The sequence below is a fragment of the Podarcis bocagei genome, assembly GCF_964188305.1.
Source record: "Podarcis bocagei genome assembly, chromosome: 8".
NCBI classification, from domain to species: Eukaryota; Metazoa; Chordata; class Lepidosauria; order Squamata; family Lacertidae; genus Podarcis; species Podarcis bocagei.
The window spans coordinates 50,702,276-50,720,821 of NC_138133.1; the positions used below are offsets into that span (position 1 = coordinate 50,702,276).

Here is an 18,546-nt window from a genome sequence, read left to right on the forward strand (position 1 = left end):
TCCTAAATACCGTATTTTTTGCTCCATAAGACGCACTTTTTCCCTCCTAAAAAGTAAGGGGAAATGTGTGTGAGTCTTATGGAGCGAAGGTTCAGGCAGGAGGTTCTGCTCAGTGCTGCCTTTAAAGAGCCGCGTGGAGCATGTGTGCGGCTCTTTGGGGCTTTTCCCCGAGGAGGGAGAAGGGCAGCCCATCAGTCCCTTCTGCCTCCTTGGGGAAAAGCCTGCAAGCACCGCACACATGCTCCACATGGTTCGTGAAAGGGAGTGCTGAGCAGAGCCTGGGATGTATACAGGCTCTGCTCAGCGCTCCCTTTAAAGAATATTTTTTTTCTTGCATTCCCCCTCTAAAAACTAGGTGCGTCTTATGGTCAGGTGCGTCTTATGGAGCGAAAAATGTGGTATATTACAATTTGTGCTGGTAATAGGACAGGCATGCAACACACAGAGTCCTCAAAAAGAATGCATTCCAGAGTCTGTTCAACTCCTGGAACCATTCGAAAACCAAGGCACGGCTTCTGATTAGCTGCAGGAGCATCCTGCAGCCAATCGGAAGCTGCGGAAGCCACACCGGATGTTTGGTTTCAAAAAATCGTTCAAAAACCGGAACTCTTACTTCCAAGGCGTTCGGCAACTAAGGTACAACTGTAGGAGGAAATGGACATAGAAGGAACAGTCAGAGCACTGCCACAGCTGACCCATAGCACCTGCCACCTGTGGTGGTCACCTCATTTTGTCTAATGATAGAGCTGACCCCACCCCCTTATCTCTCTCTCCCCCCCCTCTCCCTCTCCCTGTGTTTCACAATCACCATATTTTTCGCTCTATAAGACGCACCAGACCACAAGACGCAGCTAGTTTTGGGAGGAGGAAAACAAGAAAAAAAATATTCTGAGTCTCAGAAGCCAGAACAGCAAGAGGGATCGCTGTGCAGTGAAAGCAGCAATCCCTCTTGCTGTTCTGGCTTCTGGGATAGCTGCACAGCCTGCATTCACTCCATAAGACACACACACATTTCCCCTTACTTTTTAGGAGGGAAAAAGTGAGTCTTATAGAGCAAAAAATACTCCCTCTCCCTGTGTTTCACAATTATATAGGAGTGAGGGCTGCCTCAGAACATACGAATCAAGGAAATGTAGATAATTACACAGGTCATGAATTTTTTTGCTGCATGTATGTGCACATAAGGGGACCCAGGTGGTGCTGTGGTATAAACAACTGAGCCTTGGTCTTGCTGATCGGAAGGTCGGTGGTTCGAATCCGCGCGATGGGGTGAGCTCCCATTGCTCATACCCAGCTCCAGCCAACCTAGCAGTTTGAAAGCACGTCAAAGTGCAAGTAGATAAATAGGTACCGCTCTGGTGGGAAGGTAAACAGCATTTCCGTGCGCTGCTCTGGTTTCGCCAGAAGCGGCTTAGTCATGCTGGCCACATGACCCACAAAAACTGTCTGCGGACAAACGTCGGCTCCCTCGGCCAATAAAGTGAGATGAGCGCCGCAACCCCAGAGTCATTCGTGACTGGACTTAAATGTCAGGGGTCCTTTACCTTTACCTTTTATGTGCACATAAAGCGCAAGCACAAAGTGTCTCTAGTGTATTTAGCCTATGAAGTGTGCTTAGTGTAGAAGCCTGTCAGATCTCTTTACAGGTTCATTCTAACACTTGCATAAAAGTAGAGATGATGGTATAATAACTTCAGGGGCATGTAAAAACTGTCTCAAAGAAGAAATGAACTTTACAAGCCCTGAAAATGCAAGCTGGAGAAGAGTACCCAGCCTTCAGAATTATCTCTCATACACCTGTTTGCAAACAGGGTTATAGCCACATGATCAGGAATTTTGAAAACACAGAATGGTGTGTCTGTTAGGAAAGAGTCCTATTCATGTGTACTTGTACACATGTAGGTTGTAGGCAGACATTAAACTGTATGTGTGAATGTCTTAAACAGAAACAGTCTGTGCTATCTCTGCCACCCCCGTCCACACACACATTCATCATAATGTCTGCACAGGGCTTGTGTTTGAGGAGGCAAATTTTGAACCAAACCAAATAGCATTATAATGGCACCTAGTGATGGAATATAAGCATTGCCACAAACATCAGTGTGAGAAAGGGAAAGCACCCATATGTTCCAATTCACAGAGAAGCAAAAGTTGAAACACAAGTCTACACCTTAGTCAACTTATCAAAAAAACACAAATCCTTGTTAACACCTCTGATTATGAGTAATGCTAAGGGGTGTGTGTGACAAAAATATGTATAAAATACTTTAGACAGAGTTCACTTTGCAGAAATAAATTCACATTGCCTAAGTTTTGATATCAGCAGACCTCTAGTGGCTATTAATATAAATGTTGATTTCTATCTTTTTACTATTTTATGTAGGAAAGGCTGCTAAGTTTACAAAGAAAAGGAACAACTCATTCAGAAATATCATATTGAAAGATCATTTCAATAATTACTCACGTTGATGTATCTTCTGAAATAGCTCTACACTAGCATTAGTTGTCATAAAGTCATTTCCTAAGAGCCGAATTTCTAGAACATCACCAAAGCTACAGATGTGAAAAATGAGAATTCAGAACTGACCCAAAATTTTTCAAAAGAGATTTTTCTGGAGTGAAAATCTGAGAATATTTTTGCCCTTTTCTGAAATGGAGGACAATTGGGGGGGCCTATTATCTGAATAGTCACTGTGTCTAATACATAATGCCTCTTAATAATGCAAGGCATCGTGAGGGGTGCAAAGTGGTGGCCAGGCTACTAAAGGAAAGAAGCTGTGCCATTGTTGTTGTGCTGCCCTTCCCCATTAAAATATTGAAGAATTCCTGCTCCCACACAGGCTAATGGAAAATATTTGGTGAAACGATACCCTCAATTTTTCAGCTTTGAAAGCAATAATAGCCTTCTGGAGTGGAGAATTAAATCAAGAAGAAGAAGAAGAAGAAGAGTTTGGATTTGATATCCCTCTTTATCACTACCCGAAGGAGTCTCAAAGCAGCTAACATTCTCCTTTCCTTTCCTCCCCCACAACAAACAAAGTAGGGCTGAGAGACTTCAGAGAAGTGTGACTAGCCTAAGGTCACCCAGCAGTTGCATGTGGAGGAGCGGAGACGCGAACCCGGTTCCCCAGATTACAAATCTACTGCTCTTAACCACTACACCACACTGGCTTTCAAGCTGTCTGGGATGAGGGATGAAAGGCTTCAGGCTTTGATTCTCCAAGCAACTGCCCAAGCTGACATTGGCAAGAACTGGTAGGTGTGCACAGCACATACATAGTGCTGTAAGTGTGGATCAGGGGCCATGTTTCCCAATTGTTTTGCAAGTGATTGTCCTGTTCCATAATTTTATATAAACATTAGTAAATCTGACCAAAGTAAAGTATACCTATTTCCCTGTGATATCATTGAACACAACTATCCCTCAGAGCTTTCAAAAAGCACATGCCTCACATCTGTTCTGAATGGTGTGTATTTGTTGTTGTTTTTCTGGGTTTCTACAGTAGAAAATGGCAGGTGAGTAACCGTCCTTCATACAGAGATGAAAACAAGAAGCAGATAGCTCCATGGAAACAACCTACAGAAGCCTCTTCCTACTCAAGACAAGTGCAGTCAACTTATTTTCTCACTTTCAATTTAGACATATTTGAAATGTAATGATTGTGGATTGCATAGATCAGTGGTCAACATGCAGCCTGTCAGTTTGGGTCATACCCTTCAAGTTTGCACAGTGGAAATACAACACAAGAGAGTTCAATTTTTTAAAAAATGACCTGTCGTTTCTAATAATGCTATTATAGCATTGTCTCCAGTGTGGTAGATAAAGCTGCATCAGCATTCCCGTTATAGTATCCATAGTCAAGACAGAAAATTCTGTGGAATGTAGCACTGAACTATTTACTAGATCCATTTTGATGTCATCATTTAATTGTTTTTAAAAATCTATAGGTCATGATTATAGATGGGTTATCTACTTCTAAAAAGCTATCTAAACTGCTTGCTATTGCATTTTGTAGATTCTACTGCCAGTCACTTTCAGTAGGTGACTTTGAGTCAGTTCTGAAGAGGGTGGCTAGTGTCCCTGAATGTTGTGTGTAGTTCTCCATGAAGGAGATTCTTGCACATCCTTGATTTCAGTGTTCTGTTGCTCTTTTCTGTGGAGACAAACATGATTTCATCCTAGGTATGACTCTGAGTGGACATTACATATAGAGAATGAGACCTCTGATGTTGTTCTCATTTGCAAACCAGAGGAACTATCATGAGCACACACACCATAATGAAACACATATTACAACCTATTCTATTGGCTAAAATAGAGCACTTCTTTCAAGCTTAATTTCAGCATGGGAAGGGAGAAATGGATGGGACACTCCAGGCACTGGTGGAGGAAGAGGAGTGTGGGGGGAGCGTACCGTCCCCGGCAGCCCGGTCCCGGTGGGGTGCCATTGCGGCTGCCACCCCACCCCCACTGGGCACCATGCCCCTGCGGGTAGCACACTACACCCCCAGGATGCGTGCCAGCCCCGGCCCCGCCTGGTCTCCACCCCTCAGTGCCGGAGCATGGAGTTCTGCCACTGACTCCAGGCACCAGAAAAGGTCCCTGCAGGAACATGTGCAATAAAGTCACTCATTTAAGCCTGGCTAATGTAAAAAGAAGAAAGTGATTGTGCTGAAGTGTCAAAAATATTTCTGTGTTGTTTACAGAGGGGAAGATAATTTTCATTCTGGGGTATTATTGGTTAAAATATTCACTTATGTAATTATGCAGTAATAACGAAGGAGTTGGCTGTAACCAACCGTTGGTAGATTGTTGCTAACAAGTCAAACATGACAAACAATTTTGAAGCAATTATTGTCATTATAAGCCACATTCAATTGTTCAGGGCAGGAGTAATAGAAAGTGACAGTTGTGCAGCTGGGATAGCGGTGTGGAAAATGTGATTGTTCCCTCATCACGTTGGACCAGTCACAACTCAGCATTGCATTTGCTAAATACATAATTCATGTCTAATAACATTTTCATTTACTGAAAGCAAATTACAGAGGAAAGGAAAACATAAGCAGGCACACCTCCCTCCTCCCCACCCAAAAACCCCCCAAAAACCAATTGGAAAAGGGATCAACAAGCATGTGCATTTAGAAAGTGTATGATTATTAGCTTTTTCCATGTATTTTTTATTTTTTATGACTTTTCAAACTGCTTGGAGCAGCAGCCCATCTAGGTATTGATATGTCAAGAAGATCATCTAAAAAATTACCCTACATTTATTTGTTTTATTATACTCTTACACCACTATTTCTTCAAGAAGCTCAGGAGGGAAGGGCAGTGCTCCCTATGCCAATTGCAGCATCACAAAATCTCTGTGGGGCAGGCTGGACTGAAAGTGGATTCTCAGTGGTCTGTCAGTAAGCTTCATGATCAACTAGACCTTTGATCTCAGGTCTCTTCAGTTTTTGTCCAAAACTCATTAGCTACTAGGATCTTGACACATGGTCTTCTGCTTTTCTATCTAGCTGATTTCCCCTCACATATCCTTATTGTATGGAGAGTGAATGAGCAGATTCCCTGAGCCCCAAGGCTATGCACACTTGGCTGTATAACCTCTGAGCGGAATCTAAGGGACTAGCAACTTGGGAGCTGTAACAGAAAGGGACCGGAAGCAGCACCAAAGCCTGCCCAAGAACAGAAATTTCCAGATCTGGGCAAGATAATGCGTAGACAAATGAAAATGTTAGAAATTAGCATGATAACTGAATATCTGAGCAGTGTCGCATAAAGCCATCTATCACAATACCCATTTTGGTAATTCATTTCCCACAACACGCTAGGTGCAGGCTGAATTAAATCCCTATCCAGAGTATCTGACTCTGCTGTCTGTTTTTCTTAGGATATGTTCCAGGTTATACTAGAACAAGCTGGTGCTGCCTGTTTAGTTGACTCTACCAGTCTGCTTATGCGGTATCCCTGATGAGGGATCTACTTCTGATTTTGTTCTGGGGAAGTCAGTACTTTGTTAAAGAGGTAAAAACATCCAAGCAATGCTTCTTATACTTTATGTTTACAGATTGCAAGGGACATTTTTCTTGTGAATAGGAATTTCAACTTGCTGGGCAGTCAAAGTACTTGTTTATAACTTATTTATTGGCCTTGAAAGTACCATCCTTGCAAACTTGGAAGAGCTGGGGAATGCAACCCTTGGCTCTTTCAGAAGAAAGGGCAGGATTTAAATTCACTAAATAATAATTGTAAATAATGGCATAAAAGTAAAAAGGGAAGAAATGTAAGAAGGAACATGTGTGAGCACAGTGTAAGAATATGGGAACCTCAAAAGAAAGAAAGCATCCGCAGAGCTCCTTTCTACCATAAGCTTTTCTGTTGAGGTTGGAGTGAAATTTCTATATACTAAAGGCCAGAGGATAGCAAACTGCATCTCAGGAGTCCTACTTATCTCTAAGGACAAGCATCTATTTCTGCTATGGCACCTGACCTGATTCAAAGAGCAATTCACTCTTCCTTACAGACAATCCTTAAATGTTGCAGGTTATCCGATGACTTAAATATCTAATGCTTTATCAGTAATACTTTATCTGTCTTCAGCTGAACAATCATTCCACTGTCACTGAAACTCCCTTATATTAGCCACAAAGAAATAGTTAAAGTGTCTGCAACATGTGCTACAATTGTGTTGGTAGGTATAGTTATTTAATGTTTTCTTTTACAGTTGATATTAATTTGTGAAACTCACACTGCACCTCAGAAAGCTCAATGGACACTACTCATTTCTTTGAAGAAACTGAATATAATTTAAGTCAGTGAAGTAATGATATATGCCAGCTTCACTTAAATTATTCACAGGTGACAAAGGCATTAATTTTCTTCGACACAGTGATATTATTTACTCCCAGTATGAAGAAACTTTTGTGATGTTGCCATGAAAAAGATAACACTTCAATTAATTTTCAGTTCAGCCCTAAGGCTTATTCTGAGACATGCAGATGTAAATGTTCAATTTCTTTTTCTTTATTGACAAAAGAATTCAGTGCTTGTGAAAGGTGGCAGACTGACAATCATGGAGGCAGAGAATGTATTTTTATTCTCAGAGCTGGTGCTGCACAATAGAAGCAGGGAGATTCTTTACATTATTCTGCCGGCTTACTTTAGCCAAGGCACTTCATAAACTAGATTGTCTGGTCCGCAAATTTTAATGCAACAGAAGCAGCAGAAAGCCTAAGTAACTATCTTAAATTTTGACACACACCATAGTTTGTTGTCAGCATAAGACATGTTATTTAGGTAGATTCCTCCCCCCCACCTTCAATTTTTAGTGCTTGCACTACTTACGCAGTCACAAATACAACTGCAGCAGATAATAGGCAATCTGAAATGTACCTGATGTGTATAGAACACATGTGTAGATCTCAGGTTTTGAGAAGGTTTTCTTCAATTCAATGGAGAAGAGTTTTTATCTGATGCATAAGAACCCCCAAAGCTGTGTAAGAATGGTGCTTTGTTCTGATCAAACTGTTATATCACAATTCATATGGCACTCATTCATTTATTACAATTGGTAACTTCCTAAAACTAGGTATCTAGGAACTGCATATACCCAGCCTTAAACACGCTTTCGTACATGTAATAGCATTTTCATGCACAGAGATATGTTTAGATTTGGGGAATTAGTGATTTTTTATAATGAGCAACACATGTTACCATTCCTCTCTAATCATAGGTGCATCACGGGTCTTATGCTACTGGTGACTTCAGTACCATTAGGATTTCTCCTGAAAGGTCTAGAATCCAGTATGATCACTTTTCAATTTTATGGCTTTCTTTGAAATTCAGATAACAATAGGAACCTCTGACTGAATTTTCTACTTCTAGTAGGCTACTGCCCTTCGTCCATCCCCTGAATTTAAGAATCATCCCAACCTCTTTTGTGGATTCCGAGGAGTTAATAAGCTGTGCCTGGCATAACAAGTCAGAAGTAGTCAGAAGTAGGCCATAGAGCAGGTGAGTCAACAAAAAAATATCTCTGCATCACTAGGAAGAACTAGAACTCTCTCAGAAAGTGTTATATTTTCAGAAATGAGCCCTTGGATAGGGAATTGTCCTCTCAAAGCACAGTTAGTTGGTTAGTTAGTTAGTTAGTTAGTTAGTTTTTTTAAAAAAAACACCTTATATGGCAAGTCTAGTAACTTTCCATTTAAAATCAATATAGTAAAGACGTTTGTTTTCAGACAAGGAATTTTACTGAACCTACTTTTAGCTTTCACTTTCAGGTAGCCCTAGTGGCTCTGACACACTAATATTGTGAACTGGAATCCCCCAAGGTATAACAGAGAAAAGAGAAACAGAGCCCCAGCTGTTAGGCTGGAATGCAGCTTGTGAGTAAGTGACAGAGAATTCTATCAGAATGAATTAGTTTAGGACAGCAGGAAAGGAAGCCACAAGGAGAATAGTCAAAGATTTAAGTAGATTCTTGAAGTGGGCATATTGTGTGCCTGCCACCTAGAGGGGCAGAAGTATAGAAGGGTGCACTGACAGAGCTACGACACTGGAAAAAAATGGTGACAGCTTTAAGTGAACGCTAGGAAATGGAAGGAAGTATTCTAGTGGAGTGCATCTGTACACTGGTATTAACAAATTGTGTTATACTATTCTCTGTACAACAGCAAAGAATTTAAACCTTCATACTTAGAGAAGTAGTCTTAGGCTTTAGTATAAGGTTTCACTGCATCCTTGCATTTAATAGCCATTCCCATTCATTGCATTAAGTGCATTAAGTTGGGGGGTGGGATGGCACATGCTGTTATCCTTCCCAACCTTCATATATTCAGCTGAATTTCTTCATGGATGCTACATTCATAAAACAGTTTGCATGTAGGGCTTTCTTTGCATTATAGAGAACCTGAAACACAAATGACCTCACTTGTTTTCCTCCATACACATTCAGTGTGGCATGTGAATGGGGCTTCCCATTCATTCATATAGTTCTTAGGTCTTGGCCTATCTCTGATATGGGATGTTACTAGGATGCAAGATAAAGTTCAAAAGGGTAATAGGTGTAGTCAAGGGCAGCATGGCAGTCAGACACTGGACTGCTATATTTTAGTACTGTGGGGACAAAATCTTGCCTCCAATTGGACACTCATCTCCCTTAGATCACAGACTTGGAACCACAATTGCTTCCATTTACTTAAAATGAACCCTAATCCACTCCATGCCAACCTCAATTTTACACGAAAAAGACTAATAAAATTGTTGTCAGTATATTGTGGATACAATCTCTACTAAAGCAGACTCTATGTCAGAAGCAAGACTGAAAATCCTCTTTCTGACATCTCTGCTACTACAAGCCTTTTTTTCTTTTTCTTTTTCGGCTGAAGTCCTGCTTCTTTATTTTTTGCTAGTGTTTAGAAGGGAGACCTATATTTTTCCAGTGATCTTGAGGACTCACAGGTATATGCAACAGGCTGTGAGGAATCTGTGGCCCTCATTATTTTGTTGGACCATCACTCCCATCACCCCTGACCATTGACCATGCTGGTTGGGGCTGACAGGTGTCGTAGTTCAACAATAACGGAAAACCACAGATTCCTTGGTGTACATTCAGTGCCTCTACGTGTGGCTAGTTTTGCCTCCATGTACTGCAATGTCTCCATGTGCAATACTTCATATTTTCCCATAAAAATGAATGGTAGTTTACTTTTGTGAAAGAAACTAAAGGCGTGCGCATTTGGAGATGCCATTGTCTCTTCATAATATATGTTATATATAAGGCTGAATATTTTTGCATCTTTGGGAAATGTCACAAAAGTGAGCCAAGTTAATCATTTAGACACAAAACAGTACTTAAAGTTGTCTACAGACACAATAAATGTGCACAGATCAGAAGCATCATAATGAATGAATAGTAGCAGAAATGGCTTTGTTTACTACCCTATACCCCACATCATTGACAATGAACAAAAGAAGAAAGGAACTGATCAACAAAACTCAGCTTCATTTGCCAGAAAGTTAGCTTACCATCTTGCTGGCCCTGGAGATTCTGCGGACTTTGAATTCTTTCTTCGAGATTTGAACTGAGGTCAGAGTTCACAGCAGACATCCTGGTGGAGTCACTCAGATCAAATTCATCACTTTCTATAGAGCTTTCATCCTGAAAATATAAAATTCTGTATCACAAGCATATTAACAAATGTCAAGATAATTTTCAGGCACAGTGTTCATATAGATTAGGGTTTACCAAGCAATTACTTGGTGTTGTTCAGCCTAGAACTGACAACCTAGAATGCTTTGATTCTTTGTTATTTAACTACAAGATCTATACAAGAGTAATTAACTGACTGTTGTGCCCAGTAACATGTGCTTAACTCCAATTGATGAGTGTAAATAGACTCAGGATTACAGCTACTGCAGAGAAGGGGGGGAACAGATAGCTGAGGTGCTCTCACCACAGCTCCCCCCATTTCATAATATGAAACAAGACAGTCTAAAGGTTTAGTGTCTCTGTACTGAACAACTCTCTTTGCACTGCGTAATGGCATGTTGCACTCTTTCAGTATATGAGCTTCCAAGAGGAATTCTGCTTCCCCATGTGAAATAAGTTCCTTCCAAAATTAATGTGGTTATCAAGATGCTTATCCCACCCAAAATTCATAACGGCAAAGTTTGGAGTCCAAATTAAGAACTTCTCCTCGTTAAGAACTTCCAAGCAAATTATGAGCTGAGCTTCATCCTCTAAAAAAGTTGGGCTCTGCTCGTGATTAATAAAGGCTTGGCTCCCAGCACCAGCCCTGCCCATTGTCGCAGTCCTCTTCCCTTTCCCACTGAAACCTATGTTATGGCAGTATAAACAGTGATGTGAAGGGTTGCTGCTGCTGCCGCTGCTGCTGCCTTTATTAGGCTTTGCAGCAGCACAGGAAAATGTTCTGGGCCCAAGAAAACTGGTGTCCAGAAACATGTTCAACAAGATTCCTGGAGGCCAAAGTTTCTTTAAGCTAATGACTCCTTACTAGGGACCCAGACGCGGGTGGGACGCGGGTGGCGCTGTGGGTAAAAGCCTCAACGCCTAGGGCTTGCCGATCGAAAGGTCGGCAGTTTGAATCCCCACGGCGGGGTGCGCTCCTGTTGCTCGGTCCCAGCGCCTGCCAACCTAGCAGTTCGAAAGCAAGCACCCCCAGGTGCAAGTAGATAAATAGGGACCGCTTACTAGCGGGAAGGTAAATGGTGTTTCCGTGTGCGGCTCTGGCTCACCAGAGCAGCGATGTCACGCTGGCCATGTGACCCGGAAGTGTCTCCGGACAGCGCTGGCCCCCGGCCTCTTGAGTGAGATGGGCGCACAATCCTAGAGTCTGTCAAGACTGGCCCGTACGGGCAGGGGTACCTTTACCTTTAAGGACCCAGAAACCCCAGGAAGGTGTTACTCCAGGGATCATGGAGCCAACAATACTATTGCCACAATCAAGGTCACAACAGTAGACCTTTGTTGCATCTACCAAGTAAATCGTGATGGGTGGGGAAGAAAGGAAGTGAGTGGATTGGGACTCATCTGGAGCTTGTGGAGGCCTACAGTCCTTGTTATATTCCTCTGGTGTGTAAAGGCCTTGTCAATCCCCAATAACACAATTGGGAGCATGCCAAACCCAGAGCCCCCCAATTCAAAGGAACAATTTTGAGTCCAATTTGAACCAAGACAAATTTATTCATTTTAAGTATGCCCTTTCTGAATCAAGCCCAACTCATTCATCAGTAGCAGCATTTTACACCATTACACATATTTGCAACCTGGCAAAAGGGGACAAAATTCCTAAAAATTAGCCTAATTTACACTGAGCTGTAAATAGGCTCTGTACGCACAAAGGCCTTCTGGGCCAGTGTGCACATTTGGGAGGGGGGAATGGCTGCTATTGGGGCATGGCATGACACAAAATGACTACTTGGGGGGCTGGTGTAATGGCTGCCACATCTAAAGAGCAGGAAAAAAGAGAAAGGATCACAAAATGGTGTGGCCATGCTCCACCCACCAATCACTCCATCAATGGAAAAAGACACCTACATCGGCCACTACTATACTCACTCACAGAGGGAGGTGGCTTGTAGCTGTTTTCAGGTAAGCCCCTATCAGGAGGCCCACTAATATTGGAGGCAACCTACGAGAGCACAGTTTACCAGAGGCCCCTTCAAACCTGAAGCTAGCCGTGTTAAGAATGGCGGCATATTTTTAAATAAAGAGTTGACTTTTTGTCTCTTCACATAGATTGCTCCTGCTAGACAGTGAGTAAGGTCAGAAGCTCTTGCATAAAACAGCTACTGGCTTCTGATGTCCAGTCAACTGTATTCTACTCAGAGTCACATTTCTCTGATACTCCCCGCTTCCACCAGCAGTATTCAGTTGTTAGATGTGCTCTATGATGATAGGATGCAGGAGCAAAGCCAGTAGAATTGATAAATAGGACCTGCAGCTAACAGTGGCAGTATGGAGTCATCATTATTCGGTTCCTGTTTACTGGTCCAGTTAGTCAGCACTCCTCCACAGTGATCTGCCCTAGGGGTCGCCAACAGGGTGCTCTCTCTGATGAATCACTATGCTTGCTTTGGCTGATGAGACCTGGAGTCCAGCATCTGGAGGGCATCACATTGTCTGCTACTAGTAGGAAGGGAAGGAAATAGAGCAGGGGTAGCCAGTATGGTTGGCCTGTGCTGCTCACCTGACCTCCCTCTGGCTGAGTTCCAGGATGGATTCCAGGATGGAGAATTCCAGCATTCGAGGATGGAGAGGAGTGGGGGGCAAGGCAGTGCAAAGTCAGTGTGGATCAATCCACCTATGTTTCTGACCATCAGTATTTTGTGGTTATTCTTGAGATCTCCCCATTCAGGTTTTTACTTCAGATATTTTTGTTTACTTCTGCACTTCTCCCACACCCTGGGAAGCTGCTGAATACCTCCCTGTTGTCTGTGAAAGGTGCCATTTTAGCTACATAAGCAATGGCACTCAAAGCCTGAACATATTCAATAGAAAGAATGGTGGTGGTATTAGAAGATGCCAGTCTACCTTGCCTTTCTTTCACATGTAGCAAAATCCTAGACACGTCTACACTGAAGCTGGTTTTATTAAGTTCAATGTGACTTATTCTTAGGTAAGCAGGTACAGGATTTTAGCTTAAGCCTTTCATCAACTAGCTTGCAAAGATGAAACTGAACAGAAAACATTACATAATTCAATATGATCTTAATAACTGCAAATATCTTACATGACCTTTGAGACCCTGTCTAAGCTGCAGGTGACCCTATCTATCTAATTATTCTACTAAATTGTCAGATGGTTTAATGTAAAACAGAGAAAAGGCAAAAATACTAGATCAGTTTTCCTTTAATTCTCCCAGATAATCAGATCAACTCTTCGTTATATTTCTTCTGCTTATCCCACTCAGAAAACCCCTACTCAGAAAAGCTTTAAGCATATTCTGAAATCCCTCTTGCATAAGTCCAGACTCAAGGGTTTTGCTGTAAATTTAAGTAGCGACTTAAGAAGCTGCGCTAAAGTGTTTTATTTGGCAGGGATCATTTAAACACATGCACACTAACATACACACTAACAAACCATGTGAATTGAACGAACTAGGTTCAAGACCTAAGCATGCTAGTTCTTAAGACATCTACAGAAGTTTCTGATGGACTTGGTTGATAATGGAGAGTCCTGAAGGGCCACAATTGCCTTTCTGACCTCCCACTTCTGCCTTAAATGTACATGCTCTCTCATACCCTTCCCAGGCTTCAGTACTGCCTCTGGCAATAGCTTTTACAGTTTCACTATACATAATATTAAGCCAAACCATGACTTCGCATGAATGAGCATGCTTGGAGAGGAGGTCACAGCTGCTTTGGATCTGTTCTAGTTCTGCTGCTGCACTGTGCTGAGTTAAGTCAAGGTTTGGCTAGTTGGTCATCCGAACGTGGGCTTTGGTTTAGCTCTCCCAGAAATGCCAAAGTAGGACAAATATTGGCTAGAGGCCCTGGTGTGTCTGGAGAGAGCTAAGCCCCATGTTCAGGAGACATGCTGAGAATCCTAAGGATCAGATGGAGAGTCCTGAAGGGCCACAATTGCCTTTCTGACCTCCCACTTCTGCCTTAAAATGAAACTCTTGAAAATCTGCCATCTAAAATATTTGAAGAATAAACATTAACATGAACCAACAAAACAGCTCTTCCATACTTGAGTATTGATAAGAAAAAGAAGGTCAAGTCAAGCCCAAGGAGTGAAGTGAACAATCCAGAAGAATGTCCTTCCCAAGGACCTTTCCCCTTCTCTCTCATTATTTGAACATGAGGAAACAGAACCATAGAAAACTCCATATGATCAGCTCTCAAGATTGAATATGTTGCATACTCTATGTAGAATCATAAACTATAAATAGCAAGGTATGATTTCCAACCTATGATTAAGTGAATGTTTTCCATTCCTCCTGTGTCATTAGAGCAAATGAAGTTGTAGCTTTAAAAATTACTCTTAATAGTAGACTAAACAAATTGCTAATGTAATAAGGTAACTGTAGATGAACGTAGTCCACCACTACTGTTACTGTGAATTAGTCTTAGATATTCACCTCATCTTGCTGGGAATTTAATAGCTGTAGCTTCATGTGCTTCATGTAGGCCATTGTGATTGGCATGTTGTAATCAATCATGCTGGTAACCAAAGTTGGGGGCTTCCCATTATCTGTAAGAATAAACAAAGATTAAATAAGGTATGATTATGGAGCTTTTTATAAACAAAATAATTACAAATAAATGGTATATAGTACTTCATACTATGGGTGTGTTTCATCATGAAACACTGCTTTACAGCTGTCATGATGTGTGAACTGGGTCTCCTGAAAAAGTCCTGTGACAATGTTTTGGTGGATTTTAGCACTTACTTATTATATTTATATTCCCCCTTTCTTCCATGATGACACTCAAAGCAGCAAGCACAGGGTTTTCAGGCATTATTTCATTCAGCTACAAGTCAATCCAGATATCTTTAGCATCTGCAAGGTCACCATATTATGTGCCAGAATAATATAATGGCCTGATTTAACTAGCATTCTAACTGTGCTAGAGAATAAGTCCAGCAAGGGGTAAGACTGGATGGAATGGATGGGGCAAGGGATGCTTCCTGTGTCGTTCAAGTACAAGAAAAGACTTCTGAGAAAATTTGCTCATTTATCAAATTTCTTTGGGATTCCCTCAAAATTTCTCCTGAGGAGGAATCGCCTCATTGCTCTAAAATGTTAACTTTAGTTGGAATTCTAATGGCAGTAGTACTATGTATAGGTTTGTGTGTGCATAATAATAATAATTTATTTATATAGAAGACTAAGAAGGGGATATTGTCCTTTGTCTCAAAATATATATTCAGTATAGGGCTCCTTGGTACCTTAAATGAGCCCTTATTTTTACTTTTATTTATTTATTAAAATAATCTAACTTGCCTTCCTGGACATTCCACACACACACACACACACACACGCCCCACAAGTTGCTTCACACAAAAAAATGCCCATGAAGTCATATAAACAATTTATGGAACAATCCCCCTGTTAAATGAGCAGCAGCAAATAAAAATGAGTAAGAAACTACATTAGTCTGATCTTCACCCTGCTGAGGGCATCAACATTCATGAGAGCACGTGAAGGCCTTTACATTAGGGGTGATACAAGCTTCATTTGCTGGCATCTCAGGTTCCTGTAGTCCTTATTATCTTTGGTATTTTAAGGTGCTCCATCATGCTACCCTGACAGAAGGTACATGCATCTTTTTAGACAAATATTTTGAGTTTATAAATCCAAAACATTGTGACTATTCATGCATGCATGCTAGCTCCTCCTTGGACACACAAAAGTGGACACACAAAAAGGAAGGGGGGGGAATGTTTCCCTCAGGTAAAATTACCATTTTAGCAGGAACATGGTATTACACATAATCCTTTGAGAGAATGCAGAAGACTACTATATTCTGACTTAAGTGAATGAGACAATATGACTTGTTGAACCGTTCTAGTGTACAATGTTTTATGAGTCTTCATTTAAACCAAGGAAATATAAATGGGCATTATGAATAAAATTACTTTACATCCCACTCTTTGGCACTAAAGTTACCTTTGTGATCTGCTCCATCTGGGTTTAAATGCATTCTTTTCTGGCACTCTGAACAGCTCATTAGAAATCGTGTCACCGCTTCTCTTGGTAGAAAGGCATAGGTCTCTGAAATCTGAAATGAGTACAGGCATCATATAAGTTGATTGAACTCATCATTGTATTTCTGAATAAAGTGTACATATCATAATTGCTGGAAGTAAAAAGCATGTGCTATGCAACATTTTTTTAAAAACAACAACAATCCAGCATTTTAATCTTTCTGCTTATCAAATAAGGATATGTTTATAAACTGGCTGTTCACAAAGCCTTCAGTTTGGGTTGAATTATTTCAGTTTAATAGGGGGCTTTCTGGAAGCTACCCTTAGAAAACCACTGGGGATACCTTGAACCCTTCCAGACATCCTCTTTAGTGAGCATTTGTGGTGATCTGTTGTCATGATGCTATGGGGACAGGGTGCCATATACTTTCAATACTGTCTGCACCTCTAAAAGTTTTTGGGGTGGTCACACTGCTGCTTTTTCGTTTATTGCATATCTCGTAACTTTCTGCTAAAATCCTGTAACTTTTAATAGCACAAACACTCCACTTTAATTTTCTCCCACTTTTTGTGCTATAGCCCCTCCAGACAGCAATAATGTAGTGTCCCTGGGGATATTAATAACTAATAAAGCAGAAAAAGTCCACCACTGGTGCACTATTATTGTGGCAAGAACATGTGGCACAATATACCCGCAATAAAACACCAATCTGCAAGGGCCCCTTCTTCAGATCTTGGGGAAAATGACTTACTAGTGATATCATTCTTCAGGCTTCAGAACAAGAACACACACACACACAAGTTTCTAAAGTTAAAACTCCTGTGTGGGAGTCTCTAGCACACATTCATTTAAATGGATTTGGATGAACACTAAGGTGCCATCATGCAATGCACAGTGTGATTTCACACGGCATATTTTGAACTTTTAATAGCATAATGCTGGGCAATTATGTTTTATAGCCTACATGTGGATCTTCAAAAGAATATTGGCATGTGGAGTACTCCTGTTCAGAATTACAGCCAGCCATGCCTTCTTCTAGCATAGGCCAGTCCATTCCCCCTTCCTACCATTTTGCACCCCAATAATCAGCATTATTTGTGCTCATTCCTCATGGGGCTACCTTTGGAGTTGATACCTTTAAGAGTTTTGTTTTCCTAAAGATTTTTTTTTGTACTTAAGCAAATTTTGGGGTTCTTCCTAGCCTTCAGATACCTTCGTCTTGTGAGTGGATGGTGTTGTTCGGTTATATCCATGGTTGCAGAATCAGTTCATAGTTAGTAAGTTGACTCCTTAACAAAGGGAACCCTCACTGCCATGGGTTTTAAAGCAATGAGATGGACAGTTTGATAAAGAATATAGCAGGTGAAGTACAGATTTTCACAGTGTGTAATGGGGGAAGGTGTGGGGCTTGCAAAGTGATCTTTGGTATGAGAATAGAGTGTGAACAGGATGCATAGATTTTCATCTATGAAATACTGGAAGGCAGGGGCATTGTTAGAGGATGACCTAGTGGGCCCCAGGCCTGTATCTTTTGTGCCAGCCCCCAGAACTCCTGGCCCTTGCCCTCTTTTTAAAATTTATGCTTAAAATGATTCTTTTAAAAACATTATAACTGAGCATGTCACAACATACTGCCACTGAAATCCCACACCCACCCATCATCTTAATTTTCCCAGAGGCCTTGATTTTACTTTTAATATATTCAAAAGCAGTAGTTCTTGTCAATTGTGTTTTGGGTGGAGGGCTCAATAAACATACAGTGTACAAGAACCAGAAAGTAATGTTGGTACACCATAGCTCAAAGTAGGGCTTGACTAGCAATGGGCAAAGATGTCAATTTCAGATTCTCTTGGTTTCTTATTTTTCCAATCTAGGATTCTCCACATTTCCACATTTGTTTGTCAATAATAGTAATAATAATATCGTCATGAAGATTAATCTGCATTTTAGTGTGAATTTCTTGTAATAGATTTGTTTTTTGCATTTTTTTTCTGATATACACATTTTTGCAAAGCTTTTTGCCCAATGTAATGCATTTTTGTGTGCTGTTTTAGCTAACCCGTACATTTAAATGCATAACATATAAATTTACCCTAGTATATTCATTTTTGTACACATTAGTTGATCAGAAAACTGCATTGCAAAATTCAGGGAAATGTGAATTTCAAAGAAAGGCTATGTTTCAGTTTCCATATTGTTCCAGAAAGTATGAATTAAGTAGGCTTGGCTTTAAATATTAACTGAGTCAAATTTCTCCCTCATCTCTATCCTTTTTTCCTTTCTGAAAGCCAGCCTAAATTTTCATCTAGACATATAATTTAAACTATGCAAATATTATGCAAACTCATGCAGTGTCTTTTTAAG

The 18,546-nt window shown here is 40.9% G+C and overlaps 1 protein-coding gene across 4 annotated transcripts in view; it reads right to left on the minus strand.

Annotated features, from left to right (window-relative positions):
• The window catches only part of NOL4 (nucleolar protein 4), a 110,895-nt gene that overhangs the window by 51,444 nt on the left and 40,905 nt on the right, over positions 1 to 18,546 (minus strand). For all 4 annotated transcript variants that reach the window (XM_081206815.1, XM_081206814.1, XM_081206817.1 and 1 more), the window contains 3 exons: positions 16,144 to 16,255; positions 14,611 to 14,723; positions 10,031 to 10,163 (listed from right to left, as the gene is read on the minus strand). In XM_081206815.1, coding sequence (XP_081062941.1) covers positions 10,031 to 10,163; positions 14,611 to 14,723; positions 16,144 to 16,255 — 358 coding nt within the window. The remainder of the gene's footprint in view (positions 1 to 10,030; positions 10,164 to 14,610; positions 14,724 to 16,143; positions 16,256 to 18,546) is intronic.